The sequence below is a fragment of the Amblyomma americanum genome, chromosome 6, assembly GCF_052857255.1.
Source record: "Amblyomma americanum isolate KBUSLIRL-KWMA chromosome 6, ASM5285725v1, whole genome shotgun sequence".
Classification (NCBI taxonomy): domain Eukaryota; kingdom Metazoa; phylum Arthropoda; class Arachnida; order Ixodida; family Ixodidae; genus Amblyomma; species Amblyomma americanum.
In genome coordinates, this window is record NC_135502.1 from 98,780,062 (window position 1) to 98,804,027 (window position 23,966).

General features: G+C 46.1%; 2 protein-coding genes across 7 annotated transcripts in view; one reads left to right on the top strand and one right to left on the bottom strand.

Annotated features, from left to right (window-relative positions):
- LOC144093916 (uncharacterized) overlaps positions 1 to 15,880 on the bottom strand; it is a 69,410-nt gene extending 53,530 nt beyond the window's left edge. For 2 of the 5 annotated variants that reach the window (XR_013306350.1, XM_077627665.1), the window contains exons 1-11: positions 15,741 to 15,880; positions 14,040 to 14,123; positions 12,110 to 12,218; positions 10,516 to 11,220; positions 9,944 to 10,147; positions 9,360 to 9,516; positions 8,463 to 8,912; positions 5,931 to 6,183; positions 4,095 to 4,206; positions 3,297 to 3,523; positions 854 to 918 (exon numbers count right to left, since the gene is read on the bottom strand). Coding sequence is in view for 3 of the 5 variants with exons in the window: in XM_077627665.1 (XP_077483791.1) it covers positions 854 to 918; positions 3,297 to 3,523; positions 4,095 to 4,206; positions 5,931 to 6,183; positions 8,463 to 8,912; positions 9,360 to 9,516; positions 9,944 to 10,147; positions 10,516 to 11,220; positions 12,110 to 12,218; positions 14,040 to 14,120 (2,363 nt within the window). In the remaining 2 variants the exon portion in view is untranslated. The remainder of the gene's footprint in view (positions 1 to 853; positions 919 to 3,296; positions 3,524 to 4,094; positions 4,207 to 5,930; positions 6,184 to 8,462; positions 8,913 to 9,359; positions 9,517 to 9,943; positions 10,148 to 10,515; positions 11,221 to 12,109; positions 12,219 to 14,039; positions 14,124 to 15,740) is intronic. The other 3 variants (XR_013306351.1, XM_077627667.1, XM_077627666.1) reach the window with 2 other exon arrangements.
- Positions 15,881 to 15,933: 53 nt separating this feature from the next.
- On the top strand, positions 15,934 to 20,818 carry Alg13 (Alg13 UDP-N-acetylglucosaminyltransferase subunit). Of its 2 annotated transcripts, none has more exons than XM_077627673.1 (5): positions 15,934 to 16,110; positions 16,377 to 16,501; positions 16,746 to 16,905; positions 17,298 to 17,436; positions 20,345 to 20,818. In XM_077627673.1, the coding sequence occupies exons 2-5, from the start codon at positions 16,421 to 16,423 to the stop codon at positions 20,454 to 20,456; spliced, it is 492 nt and encodes a 163-aa protein (XP_077483799.1). In that variant the 5' UTR covers positions 15,934 to 16,110; positions 16,377 to 16,420; the 3' UTR covers positions 20,457 to 20,818. The 2 variants fall into 2 exon arrangements, with proteins under 2 accessions (XP_077483799.1, XP_077483800.1); XM_077627674.1 differs by having other exon boundaries at positions 15,952 to 16,122.
- Positions 20,819 to 23,966: the final 3,148 nt, after the last annotated feature.

The window sequence follows — 23,966 nt, forward strand, 5'->3', positions numbered from 1 at the left end:
CCACTGGGAGCACCTGCCATCGCTTAACCACTGCGAGAATGACAAATTCCACACATAGCTATCGCATCGTACCATTAAGGTAGGAGCTTGTCTCCTGCAATTTTTTTTTTATGTTCCTTATCAAAGCCACTGGCCTTATTGCTGCCGCACGCAAAAGACTACTGGATTTCTCTGTAATCATTGTAGCCATGCAAAACTCTTTCTATTAACCTCAAGGTTGCCATAGGTGTTGTAAACACATTACATGGAAGGTTCACCGTCACCTTTAAATTCAGTACGGCCAAGAGTGATGACGATTCTGATTTTCGAACACCACTCAGTACAGCTGCTGCTGCTGAGTTGTTCTATTCTCGGCGGGCACAGGTCCACCCACTATAAAAAGCCTGAGAGCCACACCAACCTGTTCACAATCTGCTGCTTAAGGCGTCATCACAACCCCGTGACAATAACTATTAGCACAATCCCTAGAGGTCATACTTTCCTTTCTGCACGATGCAACACGCCGTGTGCTTTCAGCACACCCAGTTCCATCACTTCTGCAGAACGACTCACACCAAATAAAGTGACATCTCTGAAAACGAGAAGGGTTTTGAGGCGGGCTAGTTGGTAGATTTCGTTCATGATTGAACTGCGCGAAAGAAACGGGGACCAAGAAGAAACACGTACACAGTGCGCTGTGTGTGTGTACGTGTTTCTTCTTGGTCCCCGTTTCTTTCGCGCAGTTCAATCATGATCTGAAAACGACTATTTCAAGCTAACGTTCCGCATCACAATCTGCACCAACTCCAGGCCAGGACACAGCCGTCAAGCCGTCAATTCCCAACTACCTGGAATGCTTCATACTAGTACTTACCTCTGCACGTACAGGGTATGTTGGTACATGCAGCGCCTGTGCATCTCTTGCATTCTCTGTTGGGTCTGAAATAAATGACAATAGTTCGTTAAACGCACAAAAAAAAGGCGCCAACCCCCCCCCCCCCCCCCCCCCCAAAAAAAAAACAATCTCCATCTCAGTTAACAAGCTGAATTTTCATAACTCACACGCTGAGTTTAGCTTTTCATGTACAGTGCACACACATCTTACCTTTGGCAACTATGCCACTTAGGTAAACTGGAAATATAGCATGTGTTCATCCACGATGGCACAGGTGAAGCAAACACTTGCCAAATGTAAAAAAAAAAAAAGGTATTTGTTTTACCCGTGCTGTCTTGTCTTGCCTGTCGTGCTGTCTTGCCAAATGGGTTTTCATCAGTGTTGTAGGCGTTACCGAAAAAAAGTAACTAAATACGTTACTCGTTACGATAACAAAAGGAACGCGTTACCACCCTATGATAGCTACAAAAAAAAAAAGGTATAACGCGTTACTGTTACAGTTACCAAAAAAAGTACCATACGTTACTTTGCCTTTACTATATGGCCATAAATTTTAATCAGTGCGTCTTCACTGCAAAAACTCCGATAGCAATTTTATAAAGCTCATATTTCACATAAAAATTCTAGCACAAACCATGATTTTAGCCGAAATCCTGATTTAACGAGAATACTTTGAGCAAATGTGCAGGAGATTACCAATGTTACAGTGGCCTAAAGTTGCCTGTAGAGTTACATGTGATGGCTTCTAACTGTGTGGCACATGGTGAAGCCATTTTGTGAATGCGACATTAAACACAAAATGACACTTCATCATCAATTTTAACTTCACAAAGGAAGCATCACTGAACTCAACAAATTTACAGCAATTCTGAAAAATGTGATTACCTAAATGCTCGGCATGCTTCCACTCTGTAGACCAGAGGAAGACGCACACAGACTGTCGCCGGCGACAGTGTAGAGAGTTGTGTGTGTGAGTGGTTTGGGAAGGGAAGATAGGCGAAGGCAAGTGCGTGAATGCGTGTTCGTGCATGTGTTTCGTGCTTTATGAGCATTTTGTCTTTATCTTTTAGTTGGGTGTGTTGTCAAGGGCGGGTGTTTTCTGGCATGCATGCAAGCCGCAACGGGAGTCGTCGAGAGCAGCTGTACATTTTGTTTGTTTGCAACATTACTGTAGTTGCTTTGCGTTTTTTTTTATATATATAAGGGGGTGGAGGGGGAGACAAATGAAATAAAAAATAACTAGTAACGTGACACCTCACGTTACCGAAAAATGTTAACGTATGTTAGTTACCTGTTACAGTTCCGAAATGGTAACGAATACGTTGCTGAGTAACCGGAAAAAGTAACACATTACCGGTAACGCCGTTACTTGTAACATATTACCGCCAACACTGGTTTTCATCAAACTTCGGGCAACATGCTAATCCAACTCATGTTAAGGTTGGGGTCCCACGCTTATGCATTCGCAGTTGCCCTCCCACTTATGGCAGAAAAACAAGTTTTAGCTCATTAAAAACAAATACTTTTCAATGGCATGCATTGTAAATACCAATTTCAACTGGTACATATGAAGTGAGAAAAATACGAAGTGACCAAAAAGGCATTCCTGTTTTACTTGCCTGCTCACGTGAACTTTCTTGGAAAAACTACAGCACGAAGAGAAGGACTGACTGCTTCTGCGGCATTTACATGAAATGCTGATCTCAGTAATTTCCGACCACATTTTGGCTCAAGTGGATAGTTAATTAGAACTAGTGATCTAAAAATATCCAAAAATGGCCAAGATAACACATATTAGAGGCTCAGTCTAAATGACAAAAAGCAAGCATATTTGACACACTTGTGGACTGTGCATATTTCGTTAACTGCGCAAAATTTCTTTGAGCTGCACTTAGCGCAGTAAGAGCTCGTTAATTCAAACTCGAAGAGGATCAGAATATTGTTCGAATTATCGAATGGGCGCTAGAATGAGCAGTCATTGCACAAAAATATGACGTATGGGAGTCTGGCTACTCCATGCTACAGTAGCCAGGCTAACAATGCTTTTTTATCATAAGTGGGAAGGCCCCAGCAACTGCACAAACACAGTAAAAAATGGCCAATGGCTGCGCAAGTTTAAGACAATAGACTTATACCAATCCTCTGTGAAGTTTGGTCCCATCCAAAGATTTGTCCATTAAAACTTAACTCATCATGACAATCAGCACACCTTGAAATATTACAGTCTATGTCAACGAGACACCTCTGAGCATAGAACGTTTTATGTGTGGCAGCCCAGCAACCAACCAGCATTACGTAAAGAAACTTGCCCAAGTCATAAGCGGACTCATTGCTGTGCCTAGTTCCTATACAGTCGAGCCCTTCTCGAAGTTAAAATGAAAACACCCACAGCTCAGCATTGAGTGGGAGATGCGTCCCTCACCTGCCACAGCCTAGAGTGCGTTGGGTTCATTCGCGCAAACACTGCAGCGGAAGTAGCTGGCGGAAACTCATGGTGCGCAGGTGATGGTGCAGTGTAGTTCGAGTACGCTGAGCTCGGCTGCCCCAGCCCCAAGTTCAGGCTAGGGCCAAGGCCCGCAACCGTGTTCAGGGGCGGAGGAGGAGGATTGGGTGCGGTGGCCAAGTAGCCCATGTGGGAACTCACTGGCGCTGTTCAGAAACAAGAAGAGGCAATAATGAACACAGTTTGAGCCACAGCCTACTTGGTGAACATATCCACGATCTGTACAAAAATAAGACGCAACCATGCAGAGGAGAAGATCAAGCGTGATGGGGGAAATGGTCAAGACACGCAGAGGACGTGAACAAGGGGCTTCAACAGCTTTCATATGGGCGGGTTATTCCTTTGGCAACATGCAGTTCCACAAATACAGCAAATTCCACTCCCTTTTCCTTCCTATTGTAGAAACTGAAAACTTTGGCCAAAATAACTTTTGGAGATGCAGCACACTCCATAATTCTGCTGAAGGTGGCAAGAACTTCACAAAATGCATTCTGAGGTTAAGTAACTCCCCTAAAGACCCAAGTAAAAGCCGACGAGTCCCTCTTACAAGCATTTAATTCATTCCACAATACTGATTTGAAGCTACATGGCAGCACTACAGTGAATGCCATTAGTGATTGGTATTTCCTGGCTGCTTTGTAGCCAGCCATGAACCCCACCGCAGCACATGACGCAGCCAGTCCGCACTCTCACAACACATGCACAAAGGGAGCATACTTGGGTACACGTGGGTGTGAGCCATCACCATACTGGAGGGCCCTGCTGGTCCTGTGTGGCCAAAGCAGCCTCCATAACTTCTGCATGGCTCGCTGCTAGAGACCGAAACACCCTGAAAGAAAGAGCACACAGCCAGTAAGCTGCCAAGTTTACCAAATTGCCACAACATAAAACATTGCTGACACCTCACCGAGATTCCGGACAAGGCATGGTGAGAAAAAACACCCTGATAAGGCACAACATCCAAATAGCATCCACACACGGCACAGCAAGTCGCAAACAGCAAACTGATCAGCGGCACCTCGGAAGTGAACAGAGGCTTGTCTAGGCCGACAACTCTTGTTTCAAATGAGACCATTTGGGAAAGCAACTAGTATGTCACAGCTCACTCTTGCTAGTGAACACACCTTATTTAGACTTACATAGCACAACCACAAATACAAATCGAGGGGTGAAGTTTGAGACCTAAAAAAAATAACAAAATATATGTATTGCAATTATAGCGCGCCCTGAGCCTGTTGAAGCCACCTAAAGCTGAGGGCATAGAAAAAATAGAGAGAGCAAGCAAAAATACAGAAGCAACACAATGACTTATTTGAAAGGTGCCACGTCAGAGCAGTAGCAGTGGCGGTATGATACATCTTTGCAGGGCAAATCGCTCTTACTCCATCCGTGCCTGAAAAGCAGTCCACACTCGGTGAAAACTAAAGCCAGAGGGCTAGAACACAGCGCGCCTCGCAGTTTTGAGCATGATTTTCAGTGCTATCACTTTGTTTTATACCGCTCTTTGTTCTCGTCCAAGCACTCACTGAGGATTTCGAGCACAAACGATACGTGGCGCAGTAATAGGGTTTCCTGGATGCAATACAACCGCAGCCTCCGCAGCATTGCCTACTATGTATGAAACGGAGTATAGGGACCCCTTAAAATATCCTTCGAGACCTGTGCAGTGGTGGTACTGTAATCCCGAACACCGTCTCATTCGAAAATTTCTCAGATACTAACAATGCTGGACTTGCGCAGAATTCGACAATGATAAGATGATTCGTCAGGCTTCTGCAACTCCGTCGAATGATGACTCAGAGTCAGAAGACGACGCTGCTGTCGCGCGCAGGTCTTGTACAAGCAGCGACTTGATCTCAATGCACGTAAACTAAGCAGCGTGCAACAGCACATTCCTGGACTGCCGCTAACTGCCGAGCCCGAATAAGTAGGTAAAAATAAAGCATTCTTCTTTTTCTGAACATTTTTTCGGACATCTGTTTATTCTGACTTTTCCGTGGTCCCCAGAAGGTGCGAATAAATGGTCGGCGACTGTATTACAGAATGCCTCACATGGGCTTTGTTTGCACCAACAAAGCATTAGCTACAAATGCGTCCATTTCAAAATGGGCTTACCAGCCCAGCTTTCTACAGTCTATCACAAAAAAAAAAGTTCACGAACTGGGTCCCAGGAAATTTCTTGCAGTGCTTTTCGGAACTGACCATTCTATAACTGCTTATAGTAGCAGGATATTATTCATTATGCAACCAGTCATAATTAAACTCGGCCATTATCTGTTAATCAAACTTGGGCATTTTCTGAGACACCAAGCATATGAGCACTTTTTTGCGTGCATGCTATTCGGCAAAATTGATGGAAGCCAAAACGCATGGGATTCTTTGGCACCTTTGCAAGCCACAGACAGTTTCCCAAGAATTATAAAAGAAGGCTGAGAACACCTTACCAAGAAAACCCATGCTGAAAATTGGCACAAATTCGACCTTAGACAAACACACCACTATGCACCATGAAAGATGGGCAATGGCTAACACAACACTCAGGCTGCCACTTACAATGGTGCGTGCACTGGAATCGCCACTTTCAGGGCTACAGTGGCTGTGATGATGGTGCGGCTGCGATGGCTCCGTTGGAGGGGCGGCGTTGCCATGGTACCGGCAACTCGCAAAGCTCGACACCACAGTCGTAGTGGGCGGAGGCGGTGCCCCATATGGCTGGTTCGAGTAGTGCAAGTGCAAGCGGCTAGCCCCCACCGGAGGCAGTGGGCAAGACGGGAGGGTCCGGTGTACACGCATAAAGCAGGGTTCGCTGCACAGAAGCAGAATGTGTTCACTATTGTGCACTAAATGACATACGTGCCACATGATTTGGAGGTGAAACTTATCCAACAAGCAAAAAAATAATGCATTCAGCAGAAATATCTGTGTTACAGAACCAATAAATCGGCCCTTTATAAAAAGCCTTGTCTAAGAAGGTGCTCCCAGCAACGAATGAAACACGAACAAAAAAACTGAGGTGGCAACACAAAAACACCAACATATTAGCTTCTGGATTGGAAATAGAATTGAGGTTGAATAACACTTCTGAGGAAGAGTCTTTGTGCCTTCGAAATTAAAATATTAGGAGCTAGTACTGAGCTTCCCCTGGCTAAGAGTGGCATATTTTGCAGTCCGTTGTTCAACTGCCTTGTTCGCGTTTCATTCCTTGCTGACAGTACACATAAGCTAAAAGCTAACTTTTAAGATTCATATACTTGCCATGATTTCAACAATGCATAAACTTCCACAACTTCCCTGCCAGTGGCCCCAGCAAGCAACAGCGGTAAATTTCCCCCTGGAATTTCTAATATAAAACTCTACAGCGAGGGCGCTCCCCGCCCTTCCTATTTGTTTCTGCCTTACCGAGACAGGGTTAGGCCATGCACATAACAAACTGACATGCCACAACAGCCCAACAAAAGAAAATGCCACCACATTTAACAGGCCAAAAAATGACAGAACAATCACGAAACCTGATGCAAGAAAGCTGCGATAGCAGCTGGACTTTATCCTGATGATTACCATCGAAAACCCACATATAATACAAGGTTTTTTTCTGGATTTTAGTGTGCCAAATTTCCACCTCCTTTTATATGCGGCTCCAAACAATTTTCATCCCAAATTCAGAGTTCCAGTCGTTATTACTCAGCGCTGTCACCATCACGCTTCCAGCGAGAAGAGGTGCTATCTAGTGGTGGCATCGGTTGACTGTTTCGATGGTTTCGACGCCATTTCACCACGCTGACCTCGTGACATCAGTGCTATTGGAAGCAGGACAGTCGCACCTTGCAAGATGTCGGGACAGCAAAAGCAGTGTGCATCTATTTTTGAAAGGGAAGTAGTCATAGCTGCTGAAAACAATGGCACTACGTTAAGCGCTGTTACATGGACTGGATGAGGTAGGGAGAGCCGTGCTCTGCAGTGTGATCATGGACGCTTGGGCCAGCATTCATGAGGCCCATATCACCATTCGGGATATCTAACGCGCTCAACGGAACCAAAGAAGAGCTTCTATAGAAAGATACCTCCAAGAAGGGACTCTCGGAAGACGGTGCACCCGATGACGACAATCACTAAGGCCCCGAATCCGAGGGCACTTGTTAGGCGCACACGTCATGCGTCTGCATGCACATGCGTGTGCAGGAGCTGGCATGCATATGCCCACGGTACCCACATCTGTTGATGCCAGATATAACCTGGTACAATTGACTATTGGCACCTCCACTGCTGTCCTGTACATGTGCCCGTAGTGTCTGGTATCGGCGCGAGATGGGGAGCGAGCCAGCAGCAAGCACATGAAGATGCATGCCCCTTTTCGACGCCTGGCGCGGGATGCCGCTTGACGCACAAGCACACGGCATGTACGCCTCGGGAGTGTCCACCAAGTAAAGTGCGAAATGCCGTGTAAATAATTACTTTTGGTGCACTTTCCTCTCTTGCATTATACGTGGATGAACACTTTTTTTGCTGTTTTTGATATCCACAAATCATGCCTCATATTATATTCGGGTCCGTATAAGGAGGCGGAGGAGGACGGACTTTAGTGGAACAGGAGAGGTCTGCCTGGTTGTCGGCCTCGCATGCTGCTCCAGGTATTATAAGGGGGTTTTTACGGTACTATGCTGCCTTTACTAAAGCCAAGACTTCACACACACGACAATTTTTCTGCAGGATGCAGGAAGGGTGGGGAGGTGGGTTGAGTGTGATGGTATTAGATGGGTGGGAAGGGGAGATGACCGGTGGGCAGTGCTTCTACAGAGCAGGTGGCTCTCCCACTGTGTGACTTTGCAGTCATTTTTTTATTCTGCTCCTGCATGGGCTTCTAGTGGGTGGCGGGCTTTGTGGAGGGTGGTTTCTGGGCAGTGAAGGAGAGGTGGGGAGGTGGATCAATGGCGACGGTGGGAGCATGGGCGGTCCCCTAGCTAGGAGGGTGCAATAGGGAGGTGGCTTGTGGGTGGAGGCCTCACACACAAAACGTTAAGTGCTATCACAGTAAAAATAAATATATAAAAGAATGGCGACGAAAGGGCCACACCAATGCCCACTCACCCACAGCCCTGCAAAGGAGGCACCACCGCCGTCATGGGCCCAAAGTGTGGCACTGAGGACGACGACGATGGCAGAGAAGAAAATGACGGAAATGATGGCATAGAGGAGGACGGTGACCCTCGGCAGCTGGATGCTGGACCAGGCCCACCCGTGCAACTGCCGCCAGCCGCACCCGCACCACCACTCTCTTCGTCTGACTGCGTCAAGTCGACAAAAGCTGTGGCGGCCACCACAGTGCTGCCAGGCCCATGATGGGAGCGCTCCCTACCACCTCCACCAGTCTGCTGTGCCGAATAACCATCCAGTGAACCTCCACTTGATAGCGGTGATCGCCTCAGGGCAGGACGCGACAAGTCGGTGGCTCCGCTTCCTGTTCGGCCCGAACCACAGGCAGACGAGTGTCCGCTGGCATTTCCAGTCGACTGACGCGAGTGTGGCTGACGACAGGGCCTGCAGAGAGAACTGAAAATTCATCTCTGCACAAAAAGTGCAATCACAAAATGCTCTGTTGTCAGCAGCTTACATTCACCTACCCCTAGCAGAATGCATGAAGCCACTGGGACACTGCTTTTACACCTTAGCTGCCAATATATGCCCACCTACATTCTTCAGCTGTCCAACTCTACTTCACAAGCTGGTGGTACGCAGCCACCACACAAAACAAAGTTAAGGTCCAAGATCATGTTTCGACAATGGGCACATCATCAACACTATAGCCACTAAGCTATTACCGTGGTCAAAGACATTTTATAGTTGCAATAAAACCCGCTCAGAAGCCGTAAATCCTCACAGAGGATACTTAAAACATTTCATTGTGGCAAGGATTTTATTATCTCGGGCTTGTTTAGTAGCCGCATTGGATTCTAAGATGTTCAGATGGCCAAGAACAACTCCCACCTGGGAATCTCAACACTGACAATTTCCACGCTGCTACTATCATCATCTTCATCGCTGATGAGGCAATCCAGCTGCAGATCCGGTGCTGAGGGCCAGTGGTATTCCGTGTCCTGCTCCACATCGTCATGTGAGCCTTGCTCAGTGCCACGGGATGTACCTAACGTGATTACAAAACGAGCGGATTAAACTCTGCTCAGCAGACATAAAGCAAGAGCATACTAGACGAGCCAAAATGCTGACCCCGAGTGTCAATATCATCACCAAATAGTTTAGCAACTGCATTGACCAGCTCAAAGCCTTTAACATGCTGCTGGCATCTCACGGAAGCAAAAATAACTACATTCTCATGCACTTCTGCAATCTATATGCCGCTTGTTTTTACTACACCTGTATGAAAACACATGCAGGTGTCTTAAAATATGCCTGATGGTGCACTGTGCTATCACTCCAGTAGGAAACTGCAGTGCGGGAAGCTTGTATTCTACGTCACCAAGTTACTTCTCTACATGGCGCTATCTAACCATCCGCTCACGTCAAAGAGAAGCTCCCCTTACAGTTGCTTCCCCCTCAGCTCCTAAACTCACCAGGCTGACCCTTGGGGGAAGCTCGGCTCCGATGTTCCCTACCCCGTCGGCTTTCCACATAGCTGTGATCTGGACTGTGCACACTGTGTATCACTGCCCGTGGTGTGGCGACAATGACATCCGTGTCGCTGTCACTACCAGAAGATGCTCGCTCAACCCTGTTGTAAGACTTGTTTTGCTGAGTCATCCTGGTCGATGAGGAACCTGAAAACAAGCACAAAATCAACAACTCAAATGTAGCTGTGCATCACAAAAGTGAAAAAAAAAGAATACAACAAAAAAAAAATATTCTGGGCCACCACCCAAGGACAAAGACATGCAGAAGCAGGGCAGCCACCCTGGCCTGCAACTCAGCCCAGCCTTTGGTCCCACTGCAAAGTAAAACCATGCAGAACGAGGAGAAAGAAGCAGCAAGCAAAGACGGGGCAAAGACATGAAAGCAGGGCTTAAAGTAGCCTGCCTGCCAACCAAGAGACGAATATCTACATGGCCTTTTTCTCTGCTCCTTAAAAAATGCCACAACAGAGATGCAACAATCTGCTCAATGTACTCCACACAAATCCAGCACTCACTGGGGGATGGGGGGGCGCCGCCAGTTCTTGGCTCAGACCCACGCTTCCCTTCACGCCTGCCATCGGATGTCTCCCCACTCTCCGAGCTCCTTCTGCGGCCATCAACCCTCCGGCAGAAGGACGACCCTGAAGGAGCCGACGGCAGACCTGCCGATGCCGACAACGGAGGGTACAGCTTACGCGGCTTCTCCTTCTTGCGGCGGCCACTCTCACCCTCGCTGAGCAGGCGCTTGCGATGCCGTGCGTCCGCACTTTCAAGCCTGCCACTCGGCACCAGGCTGGGGGGAGGAACAACGCTGGGCGAAACAATGCCCGGCGAGGCCACGCCTGGGGAGCAGACGCTGGTCGAAATGATGCCTGGCGTGACGACGCTGGCCGGACGCCAGTCCCGGCTTTGCGAGCCAACGTTAGTGGCAGACAAGAAAGCTGCCGCACTACCACTCCTTGCAGCTATCCGCATGTCCATGCGGAGATCAGTTAGGGAAAGGAGGTGGTGAGAGGGAGTGGGAGAGAAGGGGGAGAAAGGCTGAGGCCCGGGAGGGGAGTACGACGAAAGGGGATAGGAGGCTGGGGGTGGGGAGGCTCGGCGATAGCCACAGTGACTGCCACGAACACCTCCGCGGTCGAGCCGACTGGATGCACTGTCTGCATCTTCGTCAGCAGAAGCAAAGAGGGGGGAACCACAGTCTATGGGCATCTCTGGAACTGCAACCAGGGAGACAGAAGCAAACACAGCCGCAGTTGAAAGGCAAGAAGGTCCAGCTTTTGCAGCAGAGAAAAAAACTTCACTAAGATGTGTCCGCTTGAACTTACACCATGTTTGCCGAAAGTCAAAAGCAGGGCCATGCACAAGTGCTTCAAAGCAAACCACACACGTGCAACATCAATACAACCCACTCTACTCCCTGCAATGCACTATTCTTCCATAAGAAACACAGCTTATCACATGTCTACTGCACATATGCAGCTTCAATCTTCAGTACTTAGCTCTTTAATGCAGAGAGAGCGAGTGAAGTGCCGAGAAGCAACAGCAAAGACATGTTGGTATCCACAAACACCGCAAGGCCAGAAGGTTATCTTAACCTTTTCGGAGAAGCGAAGAACATCCTACATTACGGTGCCTATCTTAAAGCTTCAGCAGCAGAATCTGCAACTACAGGTGTGAAACTGCCTCCCAGTACACCAAGGAAGTATCACAGCAGCACACATTGAAATATTAGAAGGATGTGCCCAGCTCCTTTTCTTTTTTTTTGTTTATAATTATCACACCCCACAAAAAAAAAATTTGCTGGCATGCTACCCATCATTAAGGGCACAAAAATTCATATAAATTGTTCTGATGTGCTAAGCACTAACTGTTAAAAATAACGAAGCATAAAAAGCCATAACTACTGTCTTCATAACTTCCAGAAATGCAATGTACAGTGATGCCACTTAGGCCTCAACATCAGTGGCATACTGAGAGATAAATGAGGTGCCTAATAGGCACAGGGATGAAGGTGATCAGTGATGTCATCACTCTGGTTTCTGAAAATATGACTGAGCAATACTGGTTTTTAACAGTATAATGATTAAACTGTGTGCGCCACCGTACCATTCGGCAGCTCAGCTGATGACTGGGTTACAGTGGCACCAAATGCAGTCTCAAATATGGAGGAGAGCGTAGGTGGAGGGCTTCCTTCGGGAACCACTTCTTGGGCCACCTGCAATGCAACGCTTGTGAAGGACCAACAACAGCTCACACGACTGTCCTTTTCCTTCTTCAGCTGAAACCCCATGTATTCACATGCAAGGGGTCACCACTTATTCTTAACCTATTTACACGGTTAATTTACACAACTCCCATTAAAGGCAAAGCATGATGAAACAAAAACTTTGTTAGACGCAAACATATACAGCGCCAAAACGAAAACACAACTTAAACCACCACTTATGCCAAGTATAAGTTTCTGCATGGCCACTGAAACTGTGTGTGTAATGAAACCCTCCCAAAGCAAGTCTTTCAGACATAGCATCAACAGCATCAAACGCATAGCACTGTATGCAAATGACAAGGTGCCTAGCATTAAGGTGTTTTTAAATGTAATGGGGTCATGCAAAGGAAAGAGGTAGTCTAACATTAAAGGGTCCTTGAAAGGGATTCTGTCGCATCAGGCCACCAGTGACCAGTAAAATGTCTTCTCAAAGGGTTTTCTCCTCATGCATGCTATAAAGAATACTAATGCCAAATGTCTAGTGGTGTATTTCCTGCTTTGGAATGGTGCTTAATGCATTAGCATGCATACATCACGCGGAATTCGCATGTGCCATGTAGATAATTTATAATCGCATTTCTTCTTGCATGTAAATTGTTCCGGTTTCAGTTTCAACGACCGAACGGTGGCTATGACATCAAATTTGGTTCGGATCACATAAGGCTCAAAAGGATTGCAATATAGCCACCGCTTTGTATCTTTTATGCACTGCAACTCTTTCTTATGCCAGCCAGCCTGTCAATACAGCCAGAATGAAACAAATGAACAAGAAGCTACAATATTGCTGTTTTCATACACCTCGTGTGACTTGAATTTTGAGAGAGCAAAATAAGAGAAGAAACCAAAATATAAATTATTTACTAGGAATAGATGAAATAACACATGCAATTCATGTTAACTGATGTCTTTCTAATTTGCTGCCTTCACTTCTTTAAAGGGCCTGGCTGTGTACGATTAAAAATTAAAAATCAGCTTCGCCGTGCACTGCACCTTGAAGTCAAGCCGTGGCGGCTATCACTGATCAGCTAAGCGAGAAGATATTACTGGAAATAACTTTTACATTTGGTGCTCAGCAGTGCTTGAGAAGTTGCAATAACTGGCGACGCCACTTGTGCAAGCTTAACAACAGGACTTGCTCCGGTAGCTTCAGTCTCCCACTTGACATCCTATGGGGTAAGGGCAGCTGAAAGCACACAGTAACCTGACCCTAATGAATCAGGCACTGCAACTTTCTAGAATTACTTGAAAATAGTATAAGATTAACACAAAGGTTTTAAGTGTGGGTCTAATGCTCACAACAACCTGCAATCCAAACTCAATGCATTCGAATATGACTGTCCAAACAATTTCAAGTTCCATTCGAAAACTGAGGTGGATGTCAGCAAAAGATTAGTGCAGAACCTGTTAACAGCCGCACAGCAGACACATGAATGAAACGTAAAGAGAGCACAAACAGTGCTGGAAAATGCAGCAAACACTGCCCTTGCCTAAAACTGTGCCAATAAACAGATAATGCAGGGACTAAAATAATAAACAAGAAAAATGTTTCCCAGCATGTGCAAAAAAAAAATTATTGCAGGAAAATAAAGAGAACAAAAAATAAAGTGTCCCTGGCCGTGCCACCAACTATGACGGGCTATGTGCCAATAAACAGAAACGGTGGGACAAACACCAGTCAAACTCAACCATACTGACAAGATGCCTCCCTTAACTATTGCTCACTGATCAATAGCTGGAACATCTCATCTGCTGCATCGTAATGAAACTTGCCTTTGGTTGGCCTTTCCCAAGGCCTGAGGAATGGCCCCATTGGGCAGCCTGACTACCCGGGGACAGTAGCTGGTCTTCCATAATCTGCAAGATATGAGCAGCATTGCTAATCTGAATTCTATCTGGTAGAGGCCAGGTCCCCCAAAATGCAATGCCTTTTTCTACAACATTTGGACCTGTTCCAAGTACCTTTTGTTCGCACACGCACCAAAGAAAGAACCGTGGAAGTATTCTTAAGTTATATACTTTATATGCCCACAATAATAAGCAACAAATAAGGCTGGAACACCTTTCCATGCACCACAGGCGTTCTAGAAAGTGTAAAAAAAGCAGCCTGACGTCATTCATGCATTAAATCGGCCAAAAAAAAGGTAGCGCCTTTCAGTCTTTTTTTTTTCGTTAGCTTTTGCAACTGTACTTTACAAATGCGTTAAAACACACCAAAAAACAACAAATAAGGCAATAAGCGGAAACGAAGCTCTGATATCAGGTTTCCCAAAGGTCTACACGCAACAGTCCTTCCACTACAATAAAATGAACAATAAACTGTCTTAACAAAACACGTTGTGGGGCTAGTTGGTGAAGCATATTTTCTGGAAGCTCTTTATAGCACTACAAAACACAAGGACACAGGACGGGCGCTGTGCACAGGACACAGCGCCCGTCCTGTGTACTTCTTCCTGTGTCCTTGTGTTTTGTAGTGCTATAAAGAACTTCCAGAAAATAAACTGTCTACGTCACTTCTTTTTCTCCTGAATACGACCTCTGCGAAAAGGCTTGTGGAACACTACAACAAAAAGCGAAATGTCACTCCGAAGCAAACACAAGAACAACGACCGGCGATCAATGCGATAAAGCAGAAAATGCGTGCAGTCAAGCAAGCAAGTTTACGGTCGGCCGCATCGTTCCAACTTCGCGGGAACTACCTACGATTAGAGTTATTGAGGTTGCGACACACACAATGACCAGCCATCGCAGCAAGTGACCAGACCGCGGCTGTACTACCCGCGTCTTGCATGGCGTTTCAGACAGGACGCAGTGACATTTGTTTCGCGAAGTACGAACGCAAGACGCTATTCCCATCTCGCGCATACTTACATGCTACACGGGCCTTGCACCGACCTGGCCAGGGATCAACAGATGTTCGCGGCCTCGAACAGCCACGCAGTAACGAGAATAATTTGATAAGAAAGCCAGAGATCTCACAGCCTGACGGCACAAACGCGCCTACGTGCGCGCCCAACAAATGTCACGCCAGCAAAAGCAACTTGGCAAACCGAGTCTACAGACGCATGGATAAGTCTATCAGCGTGGCAGGACTGAAGAAATCCGGGAATCAAACACATCAGAAATGTCATGCGAACGCGAGGATCAGGACCACCTTCGCGAGCTCACAAAACACAATTCCTGCACCAGATAAGCAGGCAGCGGGTGCGCTCATATATTTACAAAACAGGGCTAGATACGACGTGTACTTTGCTGGCGATCGCATAAAATTCGAAATCGCTTGAGCACTGCTTCTGTACCGCTCGCTCACAGACGGCGACATTAAGCTGATGACCAATCTGTTCGAATTTTCAGCGTTACGGCGTTTGCGCCGAACGCATCCCCAGGTCGGCGTTCCATCAACATTACACTGATCGAAGCTGGCGGCACACAAAAACACGACGGCAGCGTAAGAGAAAATATCGCGTCGCTTACCCTACACTATAGAAGATGCATAGCAGACTCGAATTTGAAGGCGATTTGAGCAAGCCAGCTTGAAGGAATAAAAATATATTGTCACCACAGAACGATTATCCACCCTTCCGCCATGGCAGGCAGGCACTGGAACAACACAATACCCTCGTTTATTTTTTATTTTTTTTTCTGTTTATGAAGTTGCAGTATCCTGGGGGCGAGAGTAGCCGTACGCACGGAGGTTTTGGTTTTGGTTACTTTCAGTGCTGTTCTGGCGGAGTGGTTTCGCAACAGCGTACTGCATTTGTGTTTCTCGAGAAATTTGGCGAGCGGAAATATTTCACCAATACGTGCCATTTGCTGGTGACCTGGAAGTTCGGAAATATATCAGGTACTGTGTACGGTACGTACTACGGTGCGTGAAATGCAACTCGGTGCTTGCAGGCGTACTACGTGGAGGAAAGATGTCACCATGGGTGGTGACGTCGCAATAAAAAAAAATCGACACCTGCGTTATACCTGCGTGGCTGCGTATTGCGACCTATTCACTAATTGGTTAATTAATCGTAATCTGCAGCTCACTGGGCTGTATCACAGCACGTTCGATTTGTTTTGGCATTCGCTGGCGTTTACAATTGTTTGTGGTCCTACTCGCAGGCATTCTTGCACCCATGAAGGATCAAAAACAGTAGTCCTGAAATATGAAGACTGTGTTTGTTACCGTGGGAACAACTTCCTTCGACGAACTGGTCGACACTGTAACGTCTCCGGAGGTTTTAAGCGTGAGTGCATTTTTGTGTGCTCAGCGCGCGAAATATCGCAATGCTTAGCCGTGAGCTGCGCTGCTTGTAATATTGACAGGAACACAGTTGGCGAAGGCAAACAGGAACGGCTAAGTGCAGGCTACTAACTGTACGTGTGACTCTATCATTTTAAGCAGCACAACCCTCGTAAAAATGAAGTTCCTGCTAGCCCATTCCCGTGAGCACTTCGTTCCACTATATGCTGACGGTGGCTTTCCAATAGGTCCTGAAGAACCAAGGTTACACAAAGGTCCTTCTTCAAGTCGGAAAAGGGAACACCCCCAAAGTCGAAGGGCATGTAGAGCCGTCAGTGGAGAGCTACAACTTTAAGGATTCCTTAACAAGAGACATAAACGAAGCTTCTTTGGTGATAAGTCATGGAGGTGAGTTCATGGGTGCAATCCATTACTGCATACAGTTTTGATTAAGTAGCTCAAGCTGTGCATCTGCTCAGCGAGCATTACTGATCAGAGTTTTTCTTACATTTTTTCCTCATAATTAGCGTAAAAGCCAGGGTGAATGTTGGCCTTACCTGGAAGCATTTTTTTTTTTTCACAATGCTGCTTAATTAGGTGCTGTTAATATTCTTGTCAATGTGGGAACAATGCTTGAAATTTTTGCATATTGGGAAACATACAGCAGAGTTCTAAAATCTGTGCTTCACAGCTAGGGCTTAGTCCAGCTAGCTGACACTATGTCAATCCTCAGCTGCAATGTTTTAGCATAACTTTACAATAGCTAACACTTAAAACCATGCTTAATTATCGTATTTCAGGTGCAGGAAGCATTCTCCAAGCCCTTAGAGCTGGGAAGAAGCTCATAGCAGTTGTGAACGACAAACTGCTCCACAATCACCAAAGTGAGCTGGCAGGTCAGCTGCATAAAGAGGGATATCTGCTCTGTTGTACATGCAAGTGAGTTGCTAAATGCTGTTACACAGGCTTGTATACAAATGGCACAGACTATTTCTCCTCATGACTCTTTTTTGGGGGCTTGCTTCGCCACATTTCATTTTATTCCCTCCCGCCATTCCTTGGTTGTACAAGGCAATTACAACATGTGGCATTGCAACTTCAGAGGTGTAGTAACGTTATAGCAAGGGGTGTGAGAATATTAGAAAACTTCAAATAGTGACCCGAATATTCTGTGAAGTTTTTTAATATATTTCGAATAATTGGCTCGGAGTTCGAATAAGGCTCGCGGTAGTTTTTTCTGCGACAGTTTCAGAACCACTCCAACGCAACGCAGCATGCTGCCACAATCGGTCTGGGCTGGATAGATAGTTCAACTTCGCGGCGCAGTCCGTTTCATGTGGCAGCATTTGTAATGCTCATACATAGCTTCCAAAACTGCATGATGCAGGAGTGCTCAGACATGTGCACCATGCGTTGATGCCCAATTCTGGACACCATGACTCATACATAGCTCTCATTGGGTGGCATGTGGTGCTAGCTTTTCCTTGTCGTCATCAGTAGAAAATGGCAATTTTCCTAATCATGTGACATTGCGGTAATAAGGTTAACATAGTGACATTGTGTTGCATAGCCCCTAGTAGAGATCAGTGTTGAGCCTTTTGACAGCTATACTTAGAACTCCTGAAGTTACAGCGCCATATACAGTAGCACTGCCTATAACTTTGCTGTTTTGCACTATTATTCATTGTACAAACATTCAATACTTGCATGAAAAACTAAAATGAAAGTGTCAGGTTTTTAACTTGGTTAAACCAATTATAGTGCAAAAGCACGGGCCCGAAGCAGTATTAATGGACAAAGAAGGCGGTGTGCAATGCACAGCGTGAGAGTGGGTTGCAGTTTAAAGGGGCTCTGAAACGCCTTCCGAGGAGAGCGCATTAACTCACTTAATCACTGCACTGTGTTGCCATGAAAACGAGAGCCAAATAATACCCTTCTACACACAGCAGAGAACCCACAATCACGTGCCAATGTTGGCGAGCCCTTCCCGGCGACTTTTCGTGCTCGCACCTTCCTCCGTTGCTCGCATCTACGTATACATGTTGAGAGATGGCTATTAGCTAGATTCTTTCAAACATCAGGCAGCTACCGTGGCTGCGGCCAATAAGCTGCTTAGCTACGGTTTTGTCGGGAAGCTCCGCTCCCAGAGCAGGGGTCAGTGGAGGAGCGCCTACCTTCCAGCGTGCAAAAAGTGATGAGAGGAGAGGAAAAGGCGCGAAGATGCTGAAATTCAAATTTTGACTACAGATAACTCAGCTTCTACAAAGCGCATTTAAAAAATTCTTGCTGGACACTGTTCATGAAGCGGCGTGCTTTAATATCCCAGGCATGCCACAACTTTTTTAGAGCCCCTTTCACAGCCCCTTTAACACGAGACGTGTTCAGGTGCAGTGGTAGCCTGGTGCTCTCGCGCAGCGGCCTGCAAAGCTGATCTACCGCGTGTTCGACTCCACCGCGTGTTTCACTCCCAGTCACGGATATTGATCTTTCTTAACAATGTGGAGTCATTGTAGCTAGGCAATGGCACAGGACCCAGAGATGACAAGATTCTTGGTCGGTGTTGGCAAGCATATGAGTGCTTTCGCACTAGTATTCAGTTCATGTTTGATTCGTGTTTCACTATTCGATTCACATTCAATTCACTGTTACCCTACATCATTCATATTCAATTCAGTTATGAGAAAGTGCTCTTCACACACCCCTGGTTACGGACATTTTTAAGTAGGTCAGATGAGCTGACAAATTAAACAGCTGAGCTGAACGGTCTTGGGCTAGGACCAGACTTAACCCACTATTCCATTGCTTCTAGGGTATTGAATCTAATATTATGTGGTGGACAAACTGAGATTTCACACTGATTGTATCACTTGTCAGCTTACTTTGTTGGCACCAAACCTGGACTCACAAATCGTTTTCATTCCTGAAAAAGGAAGTGCAGATTTTTCTATGAATGGCTTACACTGATGTCATAGTGGCTGCCATGGGTGAGGCCACGACCGAACCAAAAAATGAACTCACCTCCCACTTTTGCCATTAAGAATTTACTTGTTTTTTATCTCTCATAAAAAACGCACACCTGATCATCAGGGCCAATGTTCAGCGTGTAGGCTTTATCTCTCCATGATTGGCCGGCGCTGTTAGCTATCACATTTCACGACATGATACAGCACACACCTTTTGAAGCAAACGATGCTAAACATCAGGGACACGAACGCAGGTGACGCGGGGATGCAACTTGTCGAGCACCTCCTTTTGTTGAAAATGGATGGACAGATGGATGGGCAGACAGATGTATGATATGAAATTTTGTCTGTAACAAAGAAATCTCTCTAAGCTTTTTTCCCCCGTGTAATGAACCCTCCCTCCAAATTGACGTCAACATTTCGGGGAAAAAAAGTGGGCTCATCATGGGAGTAAATACGGTAAATGGTGCAGTGTCACTTACCTGTGTGCATGCGTTTCACTGCACGTTCTTTCCCTCACAAATTCCAACCTGTGGTAGCCACATATTTCATTATCACTATGCTTACCTACCCACCGCTGTGGCTCAGTGTTTAAGGCGCTCGTCTACCGCGGAGTACCCGGGTTCAAACCAGACTGCGGCGGCCGCTGGAGGCTGCCCCTATGCATTAAAGATCCCCAAGTGGTCGAAATTATTCCGGAGACCTCCACTACAGCACCTCTTTCTTCCTTTCTTCTTTCACTCCCCCTTTATCCCTTCCTGTGCCCTGAGGTTCAGGTGTCCACCGAGATATGCGAGACAGTTACTGTGCCATTTCCTTTCTGCAAAACCAAAACCTGTGCTCACCTGCACACCTTTCCATGACACAGTTGCACACTTTTGCAGAGACCTCCAAGCAACCTTGGAAGAGATGGAACCGAGTCGCCTTAGGGCCTTCCCAGAGCCAAACTTGAACCGGTTCCCTCAGCTGCTGGATGGCATCATGGGCTGGTCGTAGTCAAGCGAGGCTGAAGAACTCACCTTTATACGTAACAGTGATGGAAGTTCACCATACAAGTACACTTGGAATAGATATTTCCAACGTTAACCGTGCTGCTGGGCAGTGTGGCAGTGTACCCTCCATCGCGAAAATTCATAGGGCTTAACACCCACAGGGCTGCACAGCAGTACAGTAATTGTTGCCACTTCCAAGATGCTGAAGAAGAACTCCACTGCTGCTCATGCATGTGCACAAACAAATGCAACTGCTTTACTAAGAAACGCATGCAAATTAAGGGGAGATGCATCTGCACCTGCATCTCTGCAATTATTTATCTCCACAAGCCGTATTCATAATAAAAATGTAGTGCTTATTTTTGGTGACATGTACATGTGTTGCTTTGTGCCTCGAGACTCTGTAGGTAGTTGCAATACGTAGTTGCACCAATTCTCATACCTCTTCCTGCACATTATAATCCTTCCAGGGTGGCTCGGCGCTTATAGCATTCAGCTGCTGGTCACGCAGACACAGGGCTAAATCCCAGCTGTAGCAGTGGCATTTCAATGGAGTTGAAATGCAAAGGTGTGCATGTACTACTGCGCAATGCCAGTGCACATTATGGGGCCCCAGGTGGTTTAAATTAATCAATAGCTTTCCATTATGGTGGCTCATTCGCTCCATCTGTTCCTCACAACACATTTTGGGTGGCCACTATGAGTGAAGGCAGCCACCACGCTTTTCCTTTATTTCCTTTCCTCGTAACCGGTTACAATTATTATCCTGCTCAATATGAAAACAAACCAGACCCAGACAGAAGGCTGATGTTGCTGGATAAGGTGTTTTTTTATTATTATTCTCTGAAAATGCAATATACACCCAAATAAAAAGTGAGTGCAGATCAACAGTTTGCCCTTTGAAGATGCCATATATTCAGATCCTGTCAGAAAGGGAAAGCACCGGTGGTAACTCTATACGCACTTTTTCTGCACAAGTAGAGACAATTTTCACTCTGAGCGTAATGAAATAGGAATTTCGTGTCTTATACAAGAGCTGCACTGCTTGGATTTACACGGATACAGTTAATGAAGACAGACAGACATTCTTTCCAGAGCGCTCTATAGACTACAGCTCGGAACACACAAAGCATCACGATGTCGGGGGAAAAAATGCTGCAGTGGTGTAATGTGTAGCCTGCCCAGCTATGGTGTGCAACTTTGCAACGATGCACATTATGTCAAGAGTTAAAGTGCTTTAACTGCTTCAGGCACCACTTGCCATTTCTAAGTTTGTTTTTTTTTCTGCCCAAATGGTCCGTGCTCGTCTATTCAGAGCATTTTAAAATGCCTAACACCTGTTAATTTTCTACAGGTATGGACACAAGTGTGCAAAAAACGTCACAGTGGTTCACAGTAGTGAAGCAGATAAGCACTCAGTGGAGAATGCAATCACTTTTCAACTAGCAACGGATAAAATAGAACCTGGAATAAAATTTGATAAAATCATCAGTCTATATGACTATGTCAAGGTCTGTGCTCTCAACCTCACTGTTTTGAAAAATATTCTTCCCTGCATTTGTTAACCAACGTAAAAACACATTCTTCTTGAATTCATGTGAAATAAAATTACTAATTTAGCACACACACTGTCAGAAAAAGCTGGAAGTTCACCATGTCTGCTATTGTGTACAGTTTTACCATGGGTGTACGTGTGGCTGATACGATCAATATAGTAACGCATTGCCATTCCTACCGGTGTCGCGCTTGCCTAGCCGCTTCTGCCATATGGTCATATTTGCAGCAGATGGCGTATTTACCATACAGATATCTAAAAATAATATCTGTTAATCCGGAGCCCTTCAATAACGGCTTTGCTCACAATCTACATACAGCCTTAGAACATTAAACTCACAAACCACTGGCATGACTAAGTTCTGATGCACATCGACGAGGCATGTAACACTATTGCGCAGCCACCCGAGGTCTACAGTCCGTGGTCTGTAACCTGCTGAGCCACACTGCTACCGCGTATGTATGACAGAGACACAAGGTTAGTTCAGATGTGGAATCGTGTCTGCCATCTTCGCCTTCACAGTTGTATGCGCTGCCAGTTTATATGGTGTCGGCTGAGTAGCAGCACATATATTAAGTGCCCGCAAGCACTCTCTCTTGTTGCCGCAGGTGATTGATCATTAGTACTATTTTTTAATCAATACTGCACCGGTACTTCGCATTGATCTATCCCTGCCACTTGGGTAATTTCTGTTGACAGCACACATAGCAGTAAGCAAACGTATCATTTCAGGGAAGCCCACAAGTCAAGCAAGATGCCTCCCCGCCTTTAGGCAACCACGGTGCCGCACGCCACTTCGATCACCGCGTAAAAACTGCCCTCCGGCGGACATAACCGGCGCACTGTGCAGTCGTCAGGCTGTGCTCACATCCGCCGTGCCCGCGAGGAGATGGGCGCGAGCACCACACGGAGAGAGAAAGCGTGCGCAGCACGTGAACACGGCCAGTCAGAGCACCGCGGTGCTGTTGCGTCCGATCGACACCCGATCGACGCTTCAGAATTCCGCCGCTACGGGAGGAGCACGGCACCGTCGTCGCGCAGCAAACTTTAGGTTGGGGCCCCTAAATGAATGTGAAAAAATTCACATCATTCGTATCCTTGTTTAAAGTATAAAGCAACATGCGTTATGAAACTGCTGAATTGAGGAAAACAGTTATGGAGAGCACATAACACTGCTTCGAAGTTTTGAAGACGAAAGCATAAATTTTTAAATTTATTTTTTCCCTTTAATTTTCTCATGACACGCCTACTTATTAGCGTAGTCTTAAGACCATGCATACACTAGGTTCACCTTTATTCGCCAAGAAGCAACACGGTTTTGTCGCCTCTAGGTTGTGTGCTCGCCTTGCAAACTGAAGGTCCTTGGTTCAATTCCCTGCACCTTCGGAAAGAATTTTGTCTGTGTTGGTGACGTCAACGGGGTTTTGTGGGCCACTTTTCCTGGACGCCGAGATTTGTTGCCGAAGGGCCACATAAGGCTTTCACGTTAAAAAACTCTCTGCATTCGTGTAAATGTGGAATGTGCACACTACCCTCACCTGATGAAGCTTTATCAGAAAACAAGCAAGATTACCTATTTGAATACAAAATTTGTCGAAACACCAATGAAGAATAGCAACTTATAACCTTCAAATCACATGTATCTTGGAAGAGAACTAAAATATCCTGCACATAGAAAGTGTGCTAAGCTTTACAGTTAACCATTTGCAATACTAAGGCAAAAAACAGCATACTATAAGAGCTCCAGCATTTTGTTGTTTCTGACCAAAATGCAGAAATGCAGGCAATAGAACGGACTTATTCTGCTGCATAATTAGGCTCCTTTCACAGCGACAGCTGCTGTAACAAAGTCATCATGAAGCATCCACAAAGAGTATGCCAGACAGCCGTGCGCTGGGAGAGAGAGTTGTCCGAGTGCATGACCAGCTTTTTCACTACTGTACTCCACACCACAATACC

What these genes read in the sequence shown, in the direction of transcription:
- Alg13 (XM_077627673.1), top strand. Translation starts at nt 16,421, where the DNA reads ATGAAGACTGTGTTTGTTACCGTGGGAACAACTTCCTTCGACGAACTG. An exon ending in TTTGGTGATAAGTCATGGAG is followed by an intron (nt 16,906 to 17,297) that starts GTGAGTTCATGG and finishes ATCGTATTTCAG; the next exon opens with GTGCAGGAAGCATTCTCCAA. An exon ending in CTGCTCTGTTGTACATGCAA is followed by an intron (nt 17,437 to 20,344) that starts GTGAGTTGCTAA and finishes ACACTTTTGCAG; the next exon opens with AGACCTCCAAGCAACCTTGG.